This window comes from Sceloporus undulatus, chromosome 6, assembly GCF_019175285.1.
Source record: "Sceloporus undulatus isolate JIND9_A2432 ecotype Alabama chromosome 6, SceUnd_v1.1, whole genome shotgun sequence".
Lineage (NCBI taxonomy): Eukaryota > Metazoa > Chordata > Lepidosauria > Squamata > Phrynosomatidae > Sceloporus > Sceloporus undulatus.
This window is the reverse complement of record NC_056527.1, coordinates 29,361,272-29,378,158: the sequence shown is the minus strand read 5'-3', so window position 1 is coordinate 29,378,158 and position 16,887 is coordinate 29,361,272. Positions and strand designations below refer to the sequence as shown.

General features: G+C 37.5%; 1 protein-coding gene across 2 annotated transcripts in view; it reads right to left on the bottom strand.

Moving 5' to 3' along the window:
* The window catches only part of CFAP69 (cilia and flagella associated protein 69), a 37,768-nt gene extending 22,730 nt beyond the window's left edge, over positions 1-15,038 (bottom strand). Inside the window, exons 1-9 of one of the 2 annotated variants that reach the window (XM_042475595.1) lie at positions 14,693-15,038; positions 10,981-11,043; positions 10,193-10,255; positions 8,551-8,660; positions 6,256-6,332; positions 5,643-5,741; positions 3,929-4,078; positions 3,637-3,814; positions 2,066-2,189 (exon numbers count right to left, since the gene is read on the bottom strand). In XM_042475595.1, coding sequence (XP_042331529.1) covers positions 2,066-2,189; positions 3,637-3,814; positions 3,929-4,078; positions 5,643-5,741; positions 6,256-6,332; positions 8,551-8,660; positions 10,193-10,255; positions 10,981-11,043; positions 14,693-14,821 — 993 coding nt within the window. In that variant the 5' untranslated portion in view covers positions 14,822-15,038. Of the gene's footprint in view, positions 1-2,065; positions 2,190-3,636; positions 3,815-3,928; positions 4,079-5,642; positions 5,742-6,255; positions 6,333-8,550; positions 8,661-10,192; positions 10,256-10,980; positions 11,044-14,692 lie in introns of those variants that run through there. The other variant, XM_042475596.1, reaches the window with a different exon arrangement.
* Between the last annotated feature and the right edge of the window lie 1,849 nt (positions 15,039-16,887).

Here is a 16,887-nt window from a genome sequence, read left to right as displayed (position 1 = left end):
AAGTGGAAGGTATGTAGAGAGATGTAGCATCTCTGAGACTAATTGAAAGAAAGAAGTTGGCAGCATGAGCTTTTGTAGACTTCAGTCTACTTCCTCAGATGCATTTAGAATCTAACTGCCAACTTCTTTCAGTTAGTCTCAAAAGTGCTACAAGATCTCTCTACATACTAATTCTACAGACTAACATGGCTATATCTTTGAATTAAAGTGAAAGGGTTAGCTTATGTGATTGCTCTATACATTTCCTGCAAGCTGGCACTGGAAGAAAAGTGGTAACAAGAACTCTGGTAGAATGAGCCATGCACGATCAGCTTAAGGCATTATGTGCTGAAAAAATACAAGTTTTGAGTTAACTGGCTAAGGTAATAACCATAATCTTTCCCTCCAATGAATTTGGAGGAAAGGAAACAAAATAGTGACTCATATTTTTTGAATTAAACTACTGTCTTTAGGTAATTCAAAATGGCTGCCTACAGTCTGTATGATAACAACGAGATGATTCTACACCATAAAGTAATGAATAAAGCAAGTGTAAACTTACTATAGGTAGAGTATCCCTTATGTGAAACGTTTGGAACCAGAAGTGTTCCGTATTTTGGATTTTTTTGGATTTTGGAATAGCTATATTTACATACAAATAATGAGACATAATGAGGCTGGAAAAAAACTGACGATCTGTCAAATGGAAGAAAGTGTGGATTCCCGCTATATCATAGACCTTGTGTCTCTTTCCATGCTCACAAAAACCATACAGGTACATACTATGCTACTTGTGCTGTAGCTCAAAAGGTTTTGGATTTTAGAGAATTTCAGATTTTGGAATTCTGGATAGGGGACACTCAACCTGTATACAAGTTGGATAAAGCAGACTATATTTGATCAAAGTCTATACCATGCCTGAATTCTACTCATGTAAACTGTGGTTAATTGTAAAACAAACTTATGGACTAAATATATGAGCTAATGCAATGGCATAATATCTTACCTTAGCTTTTACTCTCCCAAAGTAGTCCAAGGGTTTAATTGCTTTATTAACAATAATGGGGGGAGGGGTTGGCAAATCTGGAGAATCTCTCCTTCAGCCTCAGTTTCAGGATCTCACAAGAGAAAGGAGGGGTTGAGAGTAGGGGAGGAGAGGCACTGCTAGGAGGCACTTCCAAAGTCCCTTGTTACATACTATGCCCAAGGTGACATCTACTGGTCTATAATCTGAAAAACTGACTCAGAAATGACTTCCAGAGAACCAGTGCATGAGATAGAAAGTTCCACAAAGAGAATGACCAGAGCAAATGGGTGAAGAGATACAAAGTTGTGGCTAACTATGCACTTGATGAGTGAAGGATTGCACCTGTTAGATAGAAGTAGTGCTGGGTCCTGCAGGCACTAATTCCCTTACTATCACCCAGTCCCTCAGACAACCATAACAATTTTTAAGACAATGGCATGACAGAGAAGAGTTTTGTGGTGCACAGGGGCACTTGGATGTCCTCTATGGTACCTGGCACATTTTAGAGTAAAGTAGTTTCCTATCTGCAAAATGACAGAAAGGACAACATAATACATAATAACTGATTAAGAAAGCTAAGTCTTTCCATCTTCTTCCAAGCAAATACTGTAATAGGAAACATGTTTTTTATAGAAAACAGAACTAAGGCTAGACAGTTACTATCTCTACCATTCTGCTCAGATGTAAGGGTTTCAGTGTTCTCCTACTCCCAAAGTGGAATTACTCTCTCAATGTTTGCTCCAATTCCTCACTGACCAAGAACTAGCCAATTAGCACAATCTTACGACTTTCTAAGTAAGCAAACACAGTGAACAAGCTGTATAGCCTTAGCAACACTATCCTGACTTATAAATCTGTTTGTCCATAGTGCAAAACTCTGGGAATAAGCAAAGTTATTTTAAAAGATACTAAACTAACACAATAAATGTTAGGGAAGAGAATCTGCATGTATACTGGATATGCTTACACTAAGTGAACACAAGAAAACATATTTAAATATTTAGCTTCAAATCAGCTGCAATAAATAGATCTACAAAAGTCAAAATCATATATACGTACAATCATTGGTGTTCCTGGGTTCTGAGCTACGAGGGTGGCTATCACCAAAATGTCATTTCTTAGCTGACGATCATAATGGCGGGAACCATGTAAAAGTAAGTGTGTAAATGCTTCTTTCAGAGCACTGGTTAAAAAAAATGTAATATACTCACTTTTACTATATACACTCTACTTCTTTCTAATCAAATGTATAACATTAATGACAACTGAAATCTGAAATAATCTTTCTTCTTTGGTTTTATGGTTTAGCATCTTCCCAGGGACCATTTCCACACTGGAACCTGTGGGAGTAGGGACTGTGCTACTGCCAAAGGTGCCCTTATTTAAAGTAGATTCAAGCTTCTGAGAGGCTTCATGGAATATAAACATGCTTTAAAACAAGGTGGTCATTTCTTGTACACATTGATGTAAAGTGGTAATAGAGCAAAGAGTGACTTTTTTGCCCTTGCTTCTACACCACCATTGATAAAGACCAAACAAATGGCCTATGGGTTATATGCTGCCCTTGTCTATCTATGTGAATTACATTATATATATATTAAATAAAAACAGATATTGAAACTATTAAGATTCGGAACAATCTACAAAACAGAAGACCGTATATTAAGTAACACTTGCTTACTGACAACAGTAATGTGAATATACCAAGCTCATCAAGCTTGGTATCTTCTTTTGCAAACTGTTCAGCCAGATGCATTCATGCAGACCATGAGGACACAGAGGCAATAGCCTTCTTCAGCCCTTAGTCCCCGCCTCTGATAATTCATTATTTAGAAGCACACTATATTTCAATCTGGAGTTTTCACTTAGCTATTATAGCACAGCCACTGAGGGACAAAGGAATTTGGCTAATCTACTCTGAAACTGAGCCTTTACCATAATTTGGAAAATTAGTTTGATAACACAGTGACATAAAAATCTAAAACATAAGATTTTTAATTCCTTTAATGGTTCATTTAAATGTATTAAATGAATCATTAATTATTAATTGTGTATTAGTAGGGTAGTGCAGTAGTGTAGTAAAGAATACTTGTTAGTTATGAAAATGTTTCAAATATTTGGTTGGTTACTAATTACTGTCCAGCTCTTTATGAAGTTTAAAAATACTGATAATTTACAGCATATGAACTAACAACTAAGATAGCTCGTATATTATTTACCGTATATACTCATCTATACGTCTAAAAATTTATGCCCAAAAAATTGATCTCAAAATCCTAGGTTGACTTATTTTCAGGTTAGAATGGTAATGTGATAGCAGCTCTTTCAGATTTCCCCATGCAGTTTCTTTCTGCCCTGAGCCAAGCAGATAGTCCTTGGTGATTGACTGATTGCTGTCCCTCTCCCACCTGCGCACTTAGCTGTCTTAGGAGTGAAGTCTGAAACAGTGAAGCCTCTATTGATTGCTGCTTCCCTCTTGCTGCTCTCATACATATACTGAAGGAGCCTCCAAATTTTACTCGACCTATCCATGGGCCATGTCAAAATCCATAATTTTGGCCCCAATACTTTCTCTCAACTTAAACATGAAGCCAACTTATAGTCGAATATATACAGTAAGTTCACTTAACTGTACACATTCCAAGTTATTCAGCTGATCAAGAATTTCATCCTTCGATGTTTTTTCCAATAAATTCCAGAGGATTTCTGAGGAACGGAATAACAGCTGTCCAGTGGGATCAACATCATTCAGCTGAGAACATAACTTTCTTGGTGCTTGAGCTTTCATCATAAGTTTGCAGTTTGCTTCTGGAATACAAAAGGATCAGCAGTGACCTCCATATTTCTATTGTTTATGGAATAGAATGTAAAACAAGCAAGTATTAGAAACAATGGCATTTTAAAAATATAAATTATACCAACCAGAAATGGAAAGATGCTGTAGGGTTTTAATTATCCATAATTTTTCAGAAAGTTGATTTTCAACTAATGTCAGTGACAAGACCAAGGTTTCCGCTAAGCCTCCTAATTCCACCATATGTTTTTTATAGTTTGCGCTTACAGGTTGGTAAACTACATAAACAAGAATTGAAAGAATTATGTTATAAAATATTATACTATATGTATGTTAGCTTAAAGAAAAAAACATTGCAGGAAAGCATCACTTTTAAATAATTAATGTGTTTTTCAAATAAAAGTATTATCTAAACATATTTGGGTGCATGTGTGTGCACATGCCTTCAAGTCACCCGTCACCTCATGGCAACCATTATGCTAAAACTGAGAATCCTAGGACTGATGTTCCTAGAATTTTTTCCTGATAACCATAGATAAAAATCTATTTTTATTTTAGAAAGCCAGTTGCAATAAAAACCTTTCAATTATATGCTCATTCAGAATGTAAACAGTATGATCTCTCCCATCCCCATCTTCCTTCCTATGCTCATGTAGAATACCTACATGATTACTTGCTGTTTTAATCAAACAATTTGTCATTACACCCAGCTAACTAACTGTGGTTTGAGAGAACTCTTCATATAAAGATTGCAATCTGGAAGTACAGTAATCAATCTATGTGACAAAGTAGGAATGAAGGGGAGAAAGGGAAGTGGAAGTACGTAAGCAGAATGCTCAAAGTGAAAGACAACTGCATATGTTAGCTCTGTGCACATAGTATATGTGTGTATGGTGTTCATTTATGTCTTGCTCCCAACACCATGTTCCTGGGCTAGCTCTGCTCCAAACCCACCATAATGTGTACAGAAGTGTGAAGTGTTAAATGTCTGAATATGACTTTAGCCCTTTAAATTATTCTTATTGTCTTAAAATGTTTTGAACTGGTTTTATTGTATGCCACCCTGACAAACTCTCCACCTGAGACCCTTGTATACATAAATATTTTACATAAATAAATGTCTGAATTACTTATAATGGTAATGCTAAATAGCAGGAATGCATATAGCCCCTACAAGTGAGCTGCTCAAATGCATTGTAAACCTGAGATTATAAGCCTGGGGACAGGGAACAGTCAAATTAATAACCGTAAATCGCTCATGTAAAGCACCATGTACATTGGTGGTACAGTACAAACAAATGATGATGACCAATAATACAGAATGTTTTGTTCAAATTTCTAAGTTTAATGGGAGGTGAATCTATCTCAGAAACTCCCTAAGGATGAGAGATCCAGGAATACAACTCTGCACCTGTAGATACACATGGGAGTAATACATGCATAGGGCTATTCAGTTAAAAGACTAGTTTTCTAGTAAAAGAGAAAACCACAGGGAAAAGTTAGTTATTTGATTGCTGAGCTTAATCATTACAGTATGATATATTGCTTTCTACTGGATGCAAAACTAAATCAGGATACAGGAAGTGGTCCAGAATCCAGGACATTCTGTATTTCTCCAAGTTGTCCACTTAAGCACATAGGATCAGAGTTTGGAAAAGTTATTTTTTAGACCACAGTTCCTTGAATCCTACAGCCAACATGACTGCTGGCTCAAGGTATATGGTGCTCCTTCACAAAACAAATAGGGTCTTCAGACTATCTGGGCCTATGTTAAGTTGATAACATTTTATTAAGTATCTGTGTGTGTGTGTGTGTGCGCGCGCACATAATTATAATTGTTACCTTCAAATTCTTTCTTTGATCTCTCCGCATGGTAAAAGCTAATAACACACTTGCAGATCTGTATTCTTACTTGAGAACAAGGCACTCTCATCAGACAACCTGACAAAACAGGCAAATACAGATTTAAGATTATGATACTATTACATGAATTACATCCCCTGTATAATAATAATATGTATATCTTCTCAGGATGTTATTGTAAGGAACTTGGTTTTCAGGCTTAAAAAATACTAAGTGTTTTGATGCAAGAAATGCCAACAGCATATGACTCAAAACACTTGGAACTTTTCTAGTTCTACATCAAAGTCAAATGTCTTGTTAGACATAAAAACTGAATGCTGCAATGCCATCTATACTGAAATGAAAATCTAGGGAAGCAGCACTGCAAATAGAAGAAAGAGATCTGTTTCAAAACCACGAGAAAAAAAGGCAGAAGCCAGATTATTATTCTATTCCCTGATAAATTTGATAATTTAACAATTATTATGATGAAAATGTTATAAATTGTAGTAATTCTCAGGTTTGAAATAGCCAGTTTAGTCATTCAGTGTATCATGTAATTTTGGCAACCAAATATATGACTGGTGTGCATATATGTACAGTCTAAAATTACCCAATTGTGAAATGGATTCTTGAACTTCTTTGGCATAGTTTGCTTCATCAGATAACTTCTTTTTGCAAAATGGTAACCTACAATATTAAAAAGGCAGTTAAACTGCATGGGAAAACAGATATGTTTTATGATATAGGGCTAAATCCAGCATTTTGCTGACAGACACAACAGAATTTTACTCCTTCCTCTTCACTCTTAGCAGCCTTTCATGTTGCCAGAAAAACATTTTGGACAGTCTTCACATCCTTACCACCCCAGAACTAGTTTTGTTGACAGAGAGCTCAAAAGGGAGAGGGAATGTTTCCCTTCTAATTCCCCTGGATCTTTCCATTCCATAAAAGTAACATAATCCTTAGATACTGATCAAGAGAAATTCAGAACACCAATAATTTTATTTAACATGTGTGGAAAAGAAAGTTAGTATATAGCATATTATTGATGACTACTACAGGTTCATTTTAATGTTATCTGTTCTGCCAGACAGTTATGAGCGTGTTGCTACCTGACATATCATGAAAATCCAAAATTAAAACCGAAATGCTTTCAAGAGGACGTTTATCATATAGTTTAATATCTGATGGCAGAAAAGGAAGAGGGGGCAAGGACAGCCCAATTTAATATAAAACAGCCAGCAAAATTAAAATTATACCTTTAAGTTACAACAACATATGCACAGTATAAGTATATTTACCTGTACATAGTTTCATGTTAAATTAAAAATTTGATAAGACTTGATGCATTTTAAGAAAATTCTTTAAAAATTAAATTTATTTTTCCCCTTTCTCCTCCCACAGAGCTTTGCCCCACTCACAACATCTCTTTTAAAAGGACACAGATGAATGCCACTGCCCATTTCTACCCAAAAGCAGCTGTTTGGGGAACAGTGGTATCATTTCCAGTCCATCTGCCTTGGTCCGGGCCTCAGAGGGAGAGAAGAAACACTGGACTTGATCCCCTTCCCTACTACCATTCCCTTCTCCTTTTGTGTTGGGTCTTTTTAGATTGTAAGTCTGAAGGCAGGGAACTGTCTAATTAAAAATAATGGTCTGTTACAGACAGCCAAAATAAAGCTGCTTCGAGTCACTTTGGAGATATGGTATTTCAATGATACATGCGTCCTAAGAGTCCAAAGGCCGCACCAAAGCCACACTCCAGTCCTAAAGACTGGAGTGCAGCTTTGGTGAAGCTTCCAGACTCTTAGGACTCATGCATCATTGAAATACCATACCTCCAAAGTGACTCGAAGCAGCTTTATTTTGGCTGTCTGTAACAGGCCAATAATTGTAAGCCACTCTGATAGCCTTTAGGGCTGAAAAGCGGGGTATAAATACCATAATAAAAATAATAAAATAAATAAATCACCCCCCCTTAAGGGGTTTAACTGCTGCGAACTGTCCCCCCCCCCAGTGGCTCCACTGTCCCCCAGCTCTTTTGGGCCTGAAGAGGTTTCAAATTCATCTTGAATTCTGGCGACAACATATCATTTCCTTGAAACTTGCAGACACTGCATTCTACCCCTGTCATATCTGCTTTGCTGCTGCTGGAAAAATTGTTCACCACCATGCTGGTGATATGTCCTACTATCATATAAGGTCCATGATCCAATCCAGGGGGAGGGCCACTGCTTGGACCACTTAGAACTATTATGTTTTAACTAACCTCTCTCAGTTCTTCAATGCAAATCTACAGTGATAGATAGATAGATAGATAGATAGATAGATAATATGGGCAATGGAAGCACAGGCCACTCAGAAAGCAAGCTCTGTCACAAATGAAGATTGAGAAGAATTTTGGCCATTTGTTCCTTGCCTTCCTAGGACCTAAACTCATTCTCTGGATACATCCTTTTAGATATTTACTTGGCTAAGCAAAATATCATATATCTTGAAACACTGTATAAAGACAACCCCATCAGCCTGAGTTAATAGCGGTTTTTAATCTATTGAGCATTTCAAGCAAGCATTCTTCCCTTTATTTATAAAACAAATGGGATGGTGAAAAGGACTAGAGGAAGTGACTGATGAAGGAAAATTCTTTTTTTTACCAAAATATTTAGAATTGGTCTTACTACTTGCATGGTTCCTTGTCTAACTGAACATAAGAAGGAACAAAATGGAGTCAGGTAATTGAAAAAAGGTGGACAAACAATACATTTATTTATTTATGCCTTTCTCCCAAAATTAGATCCAAAACAGGCAGAAGGAAGATAAAAAGGAGCGCAATCTGCTTCACTTAAATCAATTTAGTTAATTGAGTTAACTATAACTACTTGCTTTTATTTTGTGTAATACTTACCCAAATAATTTAAGAATTTCACATGTAGGTTCAATGAAAACATTGTCCACCTGACTTCTTTCTGCACATAAGTTTAAAATTTTAGAAATTTGTGCTACATCATTAAGAAGCTTGTAATAATTAAGAATCAAGGAAAACTGTGAGGTTAACAGATAACTATGTATAATGATCTTTTAAAATAAAAAAGATTATCCATACTTTAAAACTTCAGCAATAAAATTAGTGGTCAAATCCAACAATGAGAAGAAAACAAATACCACTGAGCTAATTTACCCACAAGTCTGAAAGCTTACTGTCTTTTTCTGTAACAGATAAATCCGGCAAACAAACTAACCATGCAGTCTGTGTGAAAGAAGACCAAACCAAGGTTCAGTCTGTATTTGTGAGAGGTCTTTTCTGTTACCAGCTGTGCTATTAGGGAACCATATGGAAGTGAAATTTTGGATTGTAGACATTACATACAATCCATTAAAATGATTGGGATGTAAACATTACCATTATATATTCAGATTCTGTAAATATGGAGTGCTTTAAAAAAGATAACACATGTATAGGCTTTATTTCTTATGTACAGCACACATAGAAATGAAATGTGGTGTAGTGGTTTGAGCACTGGACTAGGACCCTGGAGAGCAGGGTTCAATTCACTGCTTGGCCATGGAAACTCACTGGGTGACACTGGGCAAGTAACTCTCTTTCAGCTTCAGGATGGCAATGAGAAAACCCCTCTGATGAAACTTGCCAAGAAAATACCACGAAATTTATTTGATGAAGCCTGAAAGATCACAGGAGCCTCTGATCTGCTATGGAGGTGGACTCACTTCATCTGCCCTTGGACATGTAGCAAAGAATAAGCAGTCTGTGCCCGCAGTATAAATCCACCCCTTCTTCCCTGGATGTTCAAAGGCAGCCATAAAGTGCCTGGATGCACCATTTTAAGTATTCAGGGCAGAGGTGGATGAAGCAGTGCCCTTAAGTTCCCTGGATGTTGCTACCCCTGGGGAGGAGCACTGTGCAAAGTCATACAAGACATAGCTTTTTACACTGTCCCCAAAATTCATACATAGTCATAACGTGGGGTTATGTTGGTCAATGTCACCACGAGGATTCTAGCTTTATTCTGCACCCACTCCTACATACATGGTTGTGCAACTGCATGTGATGACAAAATGGCTTGGGACAATTTTATAAGCACACTCATCACTACCATCATTTCCTGTTTATTTATTCCAACATTTTGACAGTAGCCCATTGCTTCAAGATTATATGAGTTATATATTACACAATGCAGCATTCAGGCCTATATACAGGGATGTTATTGTTAAAACCATAAATATTGTGTCAGTGTAAGTAGTCTATGTTTATCTTCTATTTTGTGATCAATAGTAGCAAAAAATTATTTATTGAACTTTTTAACATCTTCTGTCTTCAAAGATAACAGGAATTTAAACATTCAATACTAAAATCAATAACTAAAAATAAGCAAATATATTGCAAACACTCATTCGTTGCATAAATTGTACCACAAGAAGTCACTTCTTTCTTAGATGGTGTCTCTTTAACATGAACCAAACAATAATTTTGCTTTCCATTCCTTTTGTCTTCCATTTTTGCTTGCTCTAAAGTGCACCAAAAAGGATACAATCCCATGCTGATAATGTTTTGCAACCTTCTCTAGAACTTGGAGTTGTTGTTCTATATTACTCTTCAAAAGAGAAAAAACAGAATGAGACAAGAATATTAAATGGTTTGTATGAACAGTGACTAAAAATATTCTCCATGACTGTGCTTTTAAAGATGTTTTTAAAGAGGAAGAGCAGCAATGGTTAATGGGTCAACAGATAGATCTATTTTATATCCCAAGTGGAGAAGACTGTACTCACAGTGAACAAAGAGGTTTCAGCCACTTATCTATGGCAAACAAGGTACAGTTAACATGGGATCTTCATTTTGCCATTCACAGGATATTACTTTAACTGCCATAGCACAAATGTTTGCCCGCTGAAGTTGAGGTAGCTAATTAGGACTGGGTTACTCACATGTTCTTAATAACCCCATTCATGAACCTTCAAATGTCACTATCAAGTGAAAATTACAGTTACTGCTTTTTCCTCAGAGAGCTCAGATTTGGCGACTATATTACTGAACTTGACCAGTAATTACAACCTGCTCTTCAAACCCATAATTCGAAAATGAGATCCTCTCCCAGTTAATACCATGGGGCATTCAGCTGAGCAGCAAATTATGCTCTTTTAGGATATAATTCTACACCTGTGACATGTACACCTCACTAAACATGAACAGGATTGGACTGGGAAAATCCTAAATCATTGGTATAAGACTGAAGAATTGGATCTACATTCTTTCAAAATAAATGGAAATCAAAGTTAATTCAAGATGGAAGATTTGTATTGCTCTGGTCATACTTACTGATTCTGTTTCTTCAAGCAGTGTGATAACATGATTAAGGTCCACAGATTTCAAATGATTGCCCTAAAAAGAGTCATTTAATCAATATTTCAGTGGTTAATAATTCTGAGTATATAACACAGGCTCATTTTCAATCTTCTTGCATACTATTTCTGTAAAGGAGGACACCTTTCTCACTTTTTTAAACTAATGAATTGGATATTTCACAATGTGGCCTAAATACAATGCAGTAAAAGATTTAGGTTTTGGGAAGAGGGGGAGGAATAGCAGTGTCAATGACAGAGGGGCCAAATGATGGATCAGGAGGTACAATACCAGTCAGCCAGCCAGGACATAGGTCAGGATCACTGAGGATGGATGGGAGAGGCTTTAACACAAAAGTGCTTTTTCCCCACCAGAAATGACACAACAATGTAAGTTGGAACCGCTGAGGTGCAATAAGCCCCATAATCTCACCTTAAGCAGGCAAGGGGAGTATGTATGTGTGTATTCACCCCACTGACTGGCCACAAAATGGGGCCAAAATGTTACCCATCTTCACATTAGAAAACTATATTTCAAATCTTAGTAGCTACAGCTCCAGTACCTGTTCCAGTGGAGGGTAAGGCCTAGGTAGTTAGCTGCCATGACAGTTATAATTCTTGAAAAGTAAATCTTTATTTTCCTTGTTAAATTCTGTTCACATGTAACAAAATAGCTACTTTATGAGGCAAATAATTTAATGTTAGAAATCACTGGACAGAGGTACAATGCACACTTCACTCCCATCCAGCTTGTTGCCACCTATGCAGCCCAAGAGACAGCAGCAAGAGGTGCAGTGCAAGCCACCACCTGTTCCATGTGATATTCCTCCTCCAACATTTTGTGAAACCATTAAACCGTATTTACTTAGTTGAACTATAAGTATAAATTATGAACACCATTGCTATAAAAGAAATGAAAACGTTACAGTTATATTGGAAATGAAATGCAGTTAATCCCTTGCTGTTACAATTGTAATTTAATTATTATACCTTAGTAATTGGGAAACGGAGCCAGCGTGGTGTAGTGTGTGTTCGATAGTGTGTGTTGGACTATGACTCTGGAGACCAGGGTTAGAATCCCGGCTCGGCCATGTAAACCCACTTGGTGACCTTGGGCAAGTCATACTCTCTCAGCCTCAGAGGATGGCAATGGCGAACCCCACCTTAAGAAACTTGCCAAGAAAATCTCATGATAGGTTCATTGCCTTAGGGTTACATAAGTCATAAATGACTTTTAGGCACACAACAAAAACAACAATTGGGAAATGACTTACAAGTAACTAGTTCTTTGTAATATAGAATCATAGAATTGGAAGAGACCACAAGGGCCATCCAGTCCAACCCCATGCCATACACAATCAACTCACAATCAAAGCATCCCTGACAGATGGCCATCCAGCCTCTGTTTAAAAGCCTGCAAAGAAGGAGGCTCCACCACACTCTGAGGGACAAACAGCATTTGCTGTCAGGAAGTTCCTCCTGGGATTTAGGTGGAATCTCTTTTCCTGTAGCTTGCATCCATTGTTCCGTGTCCTATTCTCTGGAGCAGAAGAAAACAAGCTTGCTCCAGCCTTCAACATGACACTCTTTAAAATACTTAAATACAGTAGGGCTATCATATCTCCTCTTAACCTTCTTGACTCCAGGCTAAATATACCCAGCTCCCTAAGATGCTCCCCACAGGGCATGGATTCCAGACCTTTCACCACCCTGTCACACTCCAGCTTGTCCACATCCTTTCTGAATTGTGGTGCCCAGAACTGGACACAGTATTCCAGGTGAGGCCTCCAGGTGGTATTATTACTTCCTTTGATCTAGACACAACACTCCTATTGATTCCAAGTTCTGCTTCCAAGTTCTGTCCATTCCTTGCTCATTGTAGTCAAAGGAATGTGGAAGCAACACAAATGCATATTGTTCCTGATGAAGTGTTCTTGGCAGGGTTTCTTCAGAGAAGGTCTGCCTTCGCCATCATTGGGGGCTGAGAGAGGGTGACTTGCCCAGGGTCACCCAGTGGGTTTATATGGCCAACAAGGGATTTGAACCCTAGTCTACACAGTTATAATCCAATGCTCAAACCATTACACCACGCAGGCTCGTGCTCTGTGAGGGCAGAGTGACCAGCCATCCTCCTTTTCCAGGACACGTCCTACATTACAACCTTCTGTCCAGTAGGAATTCCAAACCGTCCTCCATTTTGAGCATGACTAAGAAGAATGAAGAGCCAGATTGATGCAGTTGAGTGTTGTACTACATCTCTGGAGACCAGAGTTAGATTCCCAGCTTGGCCATGTCAACCCATTGGGTGACCTTGACCAAGTCACACACTCTCAGCCTCAGGGGAAGGCCATGGCAAACCTCCTCTGAACAAATCTTGGGAAGAAAACCCCACAATAGGTTCACCTTAGGGTCGCCATAAGTCTAAAACAACTTGAAGGCACACAGCAACAAAGAAGTGTGGATTTACATTGATATGAGCAAGCTTTTAGTTGACCATATCCGACCTTTTGTGGTGCCTTGTCCTCCTTTGCGGTGAGGACATCTGGTCACTCTGCCCAAAGTATGTCATTACATATGTATGGGCATGGTGACCAGAGGTCCTCTTTTCCATGACACATCTTCCATCTCTCCAGGAATTCCAAACTGTCCTCCATTTTGAGCCTTTATAGGAACTGCTGTTCAGGTTTTAGTTGGTCATGTCCTCCATTTCCCTTAAATTCCCTACATTTTTGGGTGCCTGGTTGGCGGTTAGGACATCTGGTCACCCTATGTCTGAGGGGGGAAAAAACCTCTTGAAAATGATAATTTAACTTTAAAACCTCTTTGAAATAATAATTTTAATTGTTATTATTTATAATAATAATAATAATTTAATAGTTAATATTTAATAAAATAAAATAATATTTAATATTTAAAATAATTATAAAACCTCTTTAAAATAATAATTTAATTTTAAAACCCTCTTTAAAACAATAATTGTAATTATTATATAAAACAATAATTAAATATGAAATATGAAATAAAATAATATTTAATGTTTAAAATAATAAAACCTCTTTAAAATAACAATTTTGATTATTATTTAAAATAATAATTTAATATTCAATATTCAATAAAATATTTAATATTTAAAACAATAATAAACCTCTTTAAAATAATAATTTAATTTTAAAAACTCTTTAACATAATAATTTTAATTATTATTTTAAATAATAATTGAATATTGAATATTGAATAAAATAATATTTAAAATAATAATAAAACCTCTTTAAAATAATTTAATTTTAAAACCTCTTTGAAATAATAACTGTCATTATTATTTAAAATAATAATTTAATATTTGATAAAATAATATTCAACATTTAAAATAATAATAAAACCTCTTTAAAATAATAATTTAATTTTAAAACCCTGTTTAAAATAATATTTTAATTATCATTTTAAATAATAATTTAATGTTTAATATTAAATAAAATAATAGTTAATATTTAAACTAATAATATTTAAACCTCTTTCAAAAATATTTTTAATTATCATTTTAAATAATAATTTAATGTTTAATATTAAATAAAATAATATTTTAATATTTAAAATAATAATTCAACAATTAATGGGTTAAAGAAGGAGATGCCTGGATGGAGATCAAGGATGCTGCTGGGCGCCAATCCCAGCCCCTCTCTCTCCTTCACCTGCTCGAAGGAGCCGCTATCCAAAGAGTGCTCCAACCCGGGAGAAGCCGAGGAGAGGGGCCTCCTTCTCTCGGCCAGGGATGGAGTCAGGAGGCCCGGGGTCCCCTGGAGCCTGGAGGGAGAAGCCATGGCTCTGGGTCGAGGGCTCCAGCCTCCTCGGGCGGGAATGGCAGCGCCTAGCCCTGCTTCCACTGAGCCCACACACAACACAACAAACAACACAAGCAGGGCCCGGTTGCCATGGCAGCGGGAGTGGAGAGCCTGCCCTAGAGGCCCTGAGGGAATGGCAGCAAGGGAGACGACACAGGCCTAGGCCCTTTCCACAAGGAAGCCACGCTCCTATTTAATGGCAGTTTAAGGTCCAAAACACACTGCAGAAATAATCCAGTCTGAGACCACTTTAACTGCCCTGGAGTACTGGGAATTGTAGTCTGTTGTGGCACCAAGGCTCCCTGACAGAGAAGGCTACATGGCTCACACAAAACTACACTTCCCAGCATTCCACAGCACTGACTGAGCCTTGGCAGTTTTAAGGCCCAAAGCACAGCCTGCGGAAATATTCCAATAATAACTGCCCCCTCCTGGCTCAGTGCTATCCAGGGAGTCCCTGGAACTGTAGTTTATTGTGGCAACACATGTCTCGCAAAACTACAGTTCCCAGAATTCCATAGCACTGAGCCATGGCACACTGCGGAAATAATCCAGTATAAAACCACTTTAACTGCCCTGGCAAAGGCAAACCCTGGGGTTTTCTGGGCAAGTTTCTTCAGGGTTTGCCTTTGCCATCCTTTGAGGCTGAGTGTGTGCAGGTGTGTGTAAATGTCAGATGTCCTCCTTTTCCAGGACATGAAAAAGTAGGAAACAGAGCAGAAGCAAAAACTACAGGACTTAATGAAGGAGGACAGTGACTTTTGTGACGTCAATAATTTATTCATTGAAAAGAATTGATGTGACTAATTGGAAAATATGGCAATGCGACTACATACTGTTAGATTGACTCCATAGAGCTGTTACTAAGATGATCTCTTGGATGAAGCCAACTTTTTTTCAATATTTAATCTTCATTGGTTTTAAAACACTACATGATGTTTAATAAATAAAACATAAACATCTGAACGGAGAAGTTCACCTTCATTCCGCCTCTCCATCTATCCCATCCCCCATCTACTTTCTTACGCCTTTGGATGAAGCAGACTTGATGGTACATAACACCAATAGAACTGCACATCCGAGCGGTGCACTTGTAGTGGTGACCAATTCATTACTCTCCTCTTGTGACTGCAAGACCCATCATTCTTCTTCATTGACTGTCTTAAACTGATAGGAACTACAGCCCAACAATATCTGGAGGGTCGCAAATTGCTCATCCATGTCTACATGTCTGAAAGGGTTCATCTTTCATGACATGGCAATATTCTATGCAAGAAGAAGGATGCATCCTTTGTTCTACCTACATTCAGATGTAGTACAGTGACGACAGCCGTCTTTAGAAAGTGTGTAGCTTAATTCAAAAGCCCTGTACATCAGAACTAGGAATGTGATGAAAGCCTGTTGCTGTTTGCTAAACATATGGAATTTGTTGTTGTTTTTTGATGCGCTGAAATTTGGCACCTCCTTGACCAAGATGTGAGAATTTGCAGATACATACTTCATTTGCAAAAGAAGTAACAGGTTGGCACTTCAGTGAGAAATTCCATGTTTGGAGCATTTCTCTCCCCTCTCCTGCCCCATAATAAAATAAACAGTTTGTCAGCCATTAATTTATGTGAGTCTCCGTCAAGGCAATTTGAATTACTCCACTTGGCTGCAGGAGTGGAGGGCAAAGAGAGGTTAAGAATTCAGTTCTAAAAATAAACACAGGCAATCCTTCTGTGTTAGATATTGTGGAAGGGAAAGACAGCTAAGTGTTTTATGGCAGTCTCCAGGTCGCCACCAAAATATCCATTATAGGTCCAAATCATAAAAGTATATGTATACATGTCTGTTTTACATACACCTGCCATTATATATAAGCATACACAGCTATAGCAGGATCACCTGGGTCCAAAACACACTGCAGAAATAAACCAGTTTGAGACCACTTTAAATGTACTGGCTCAGTGCTAGGGAATCCTAGGAATGGGCAGTTGCCTACACTAGTGCTTGATGTGGGAAGGGAACAACAACCATGAAGTTATTTTCTAGAATAACTGCAA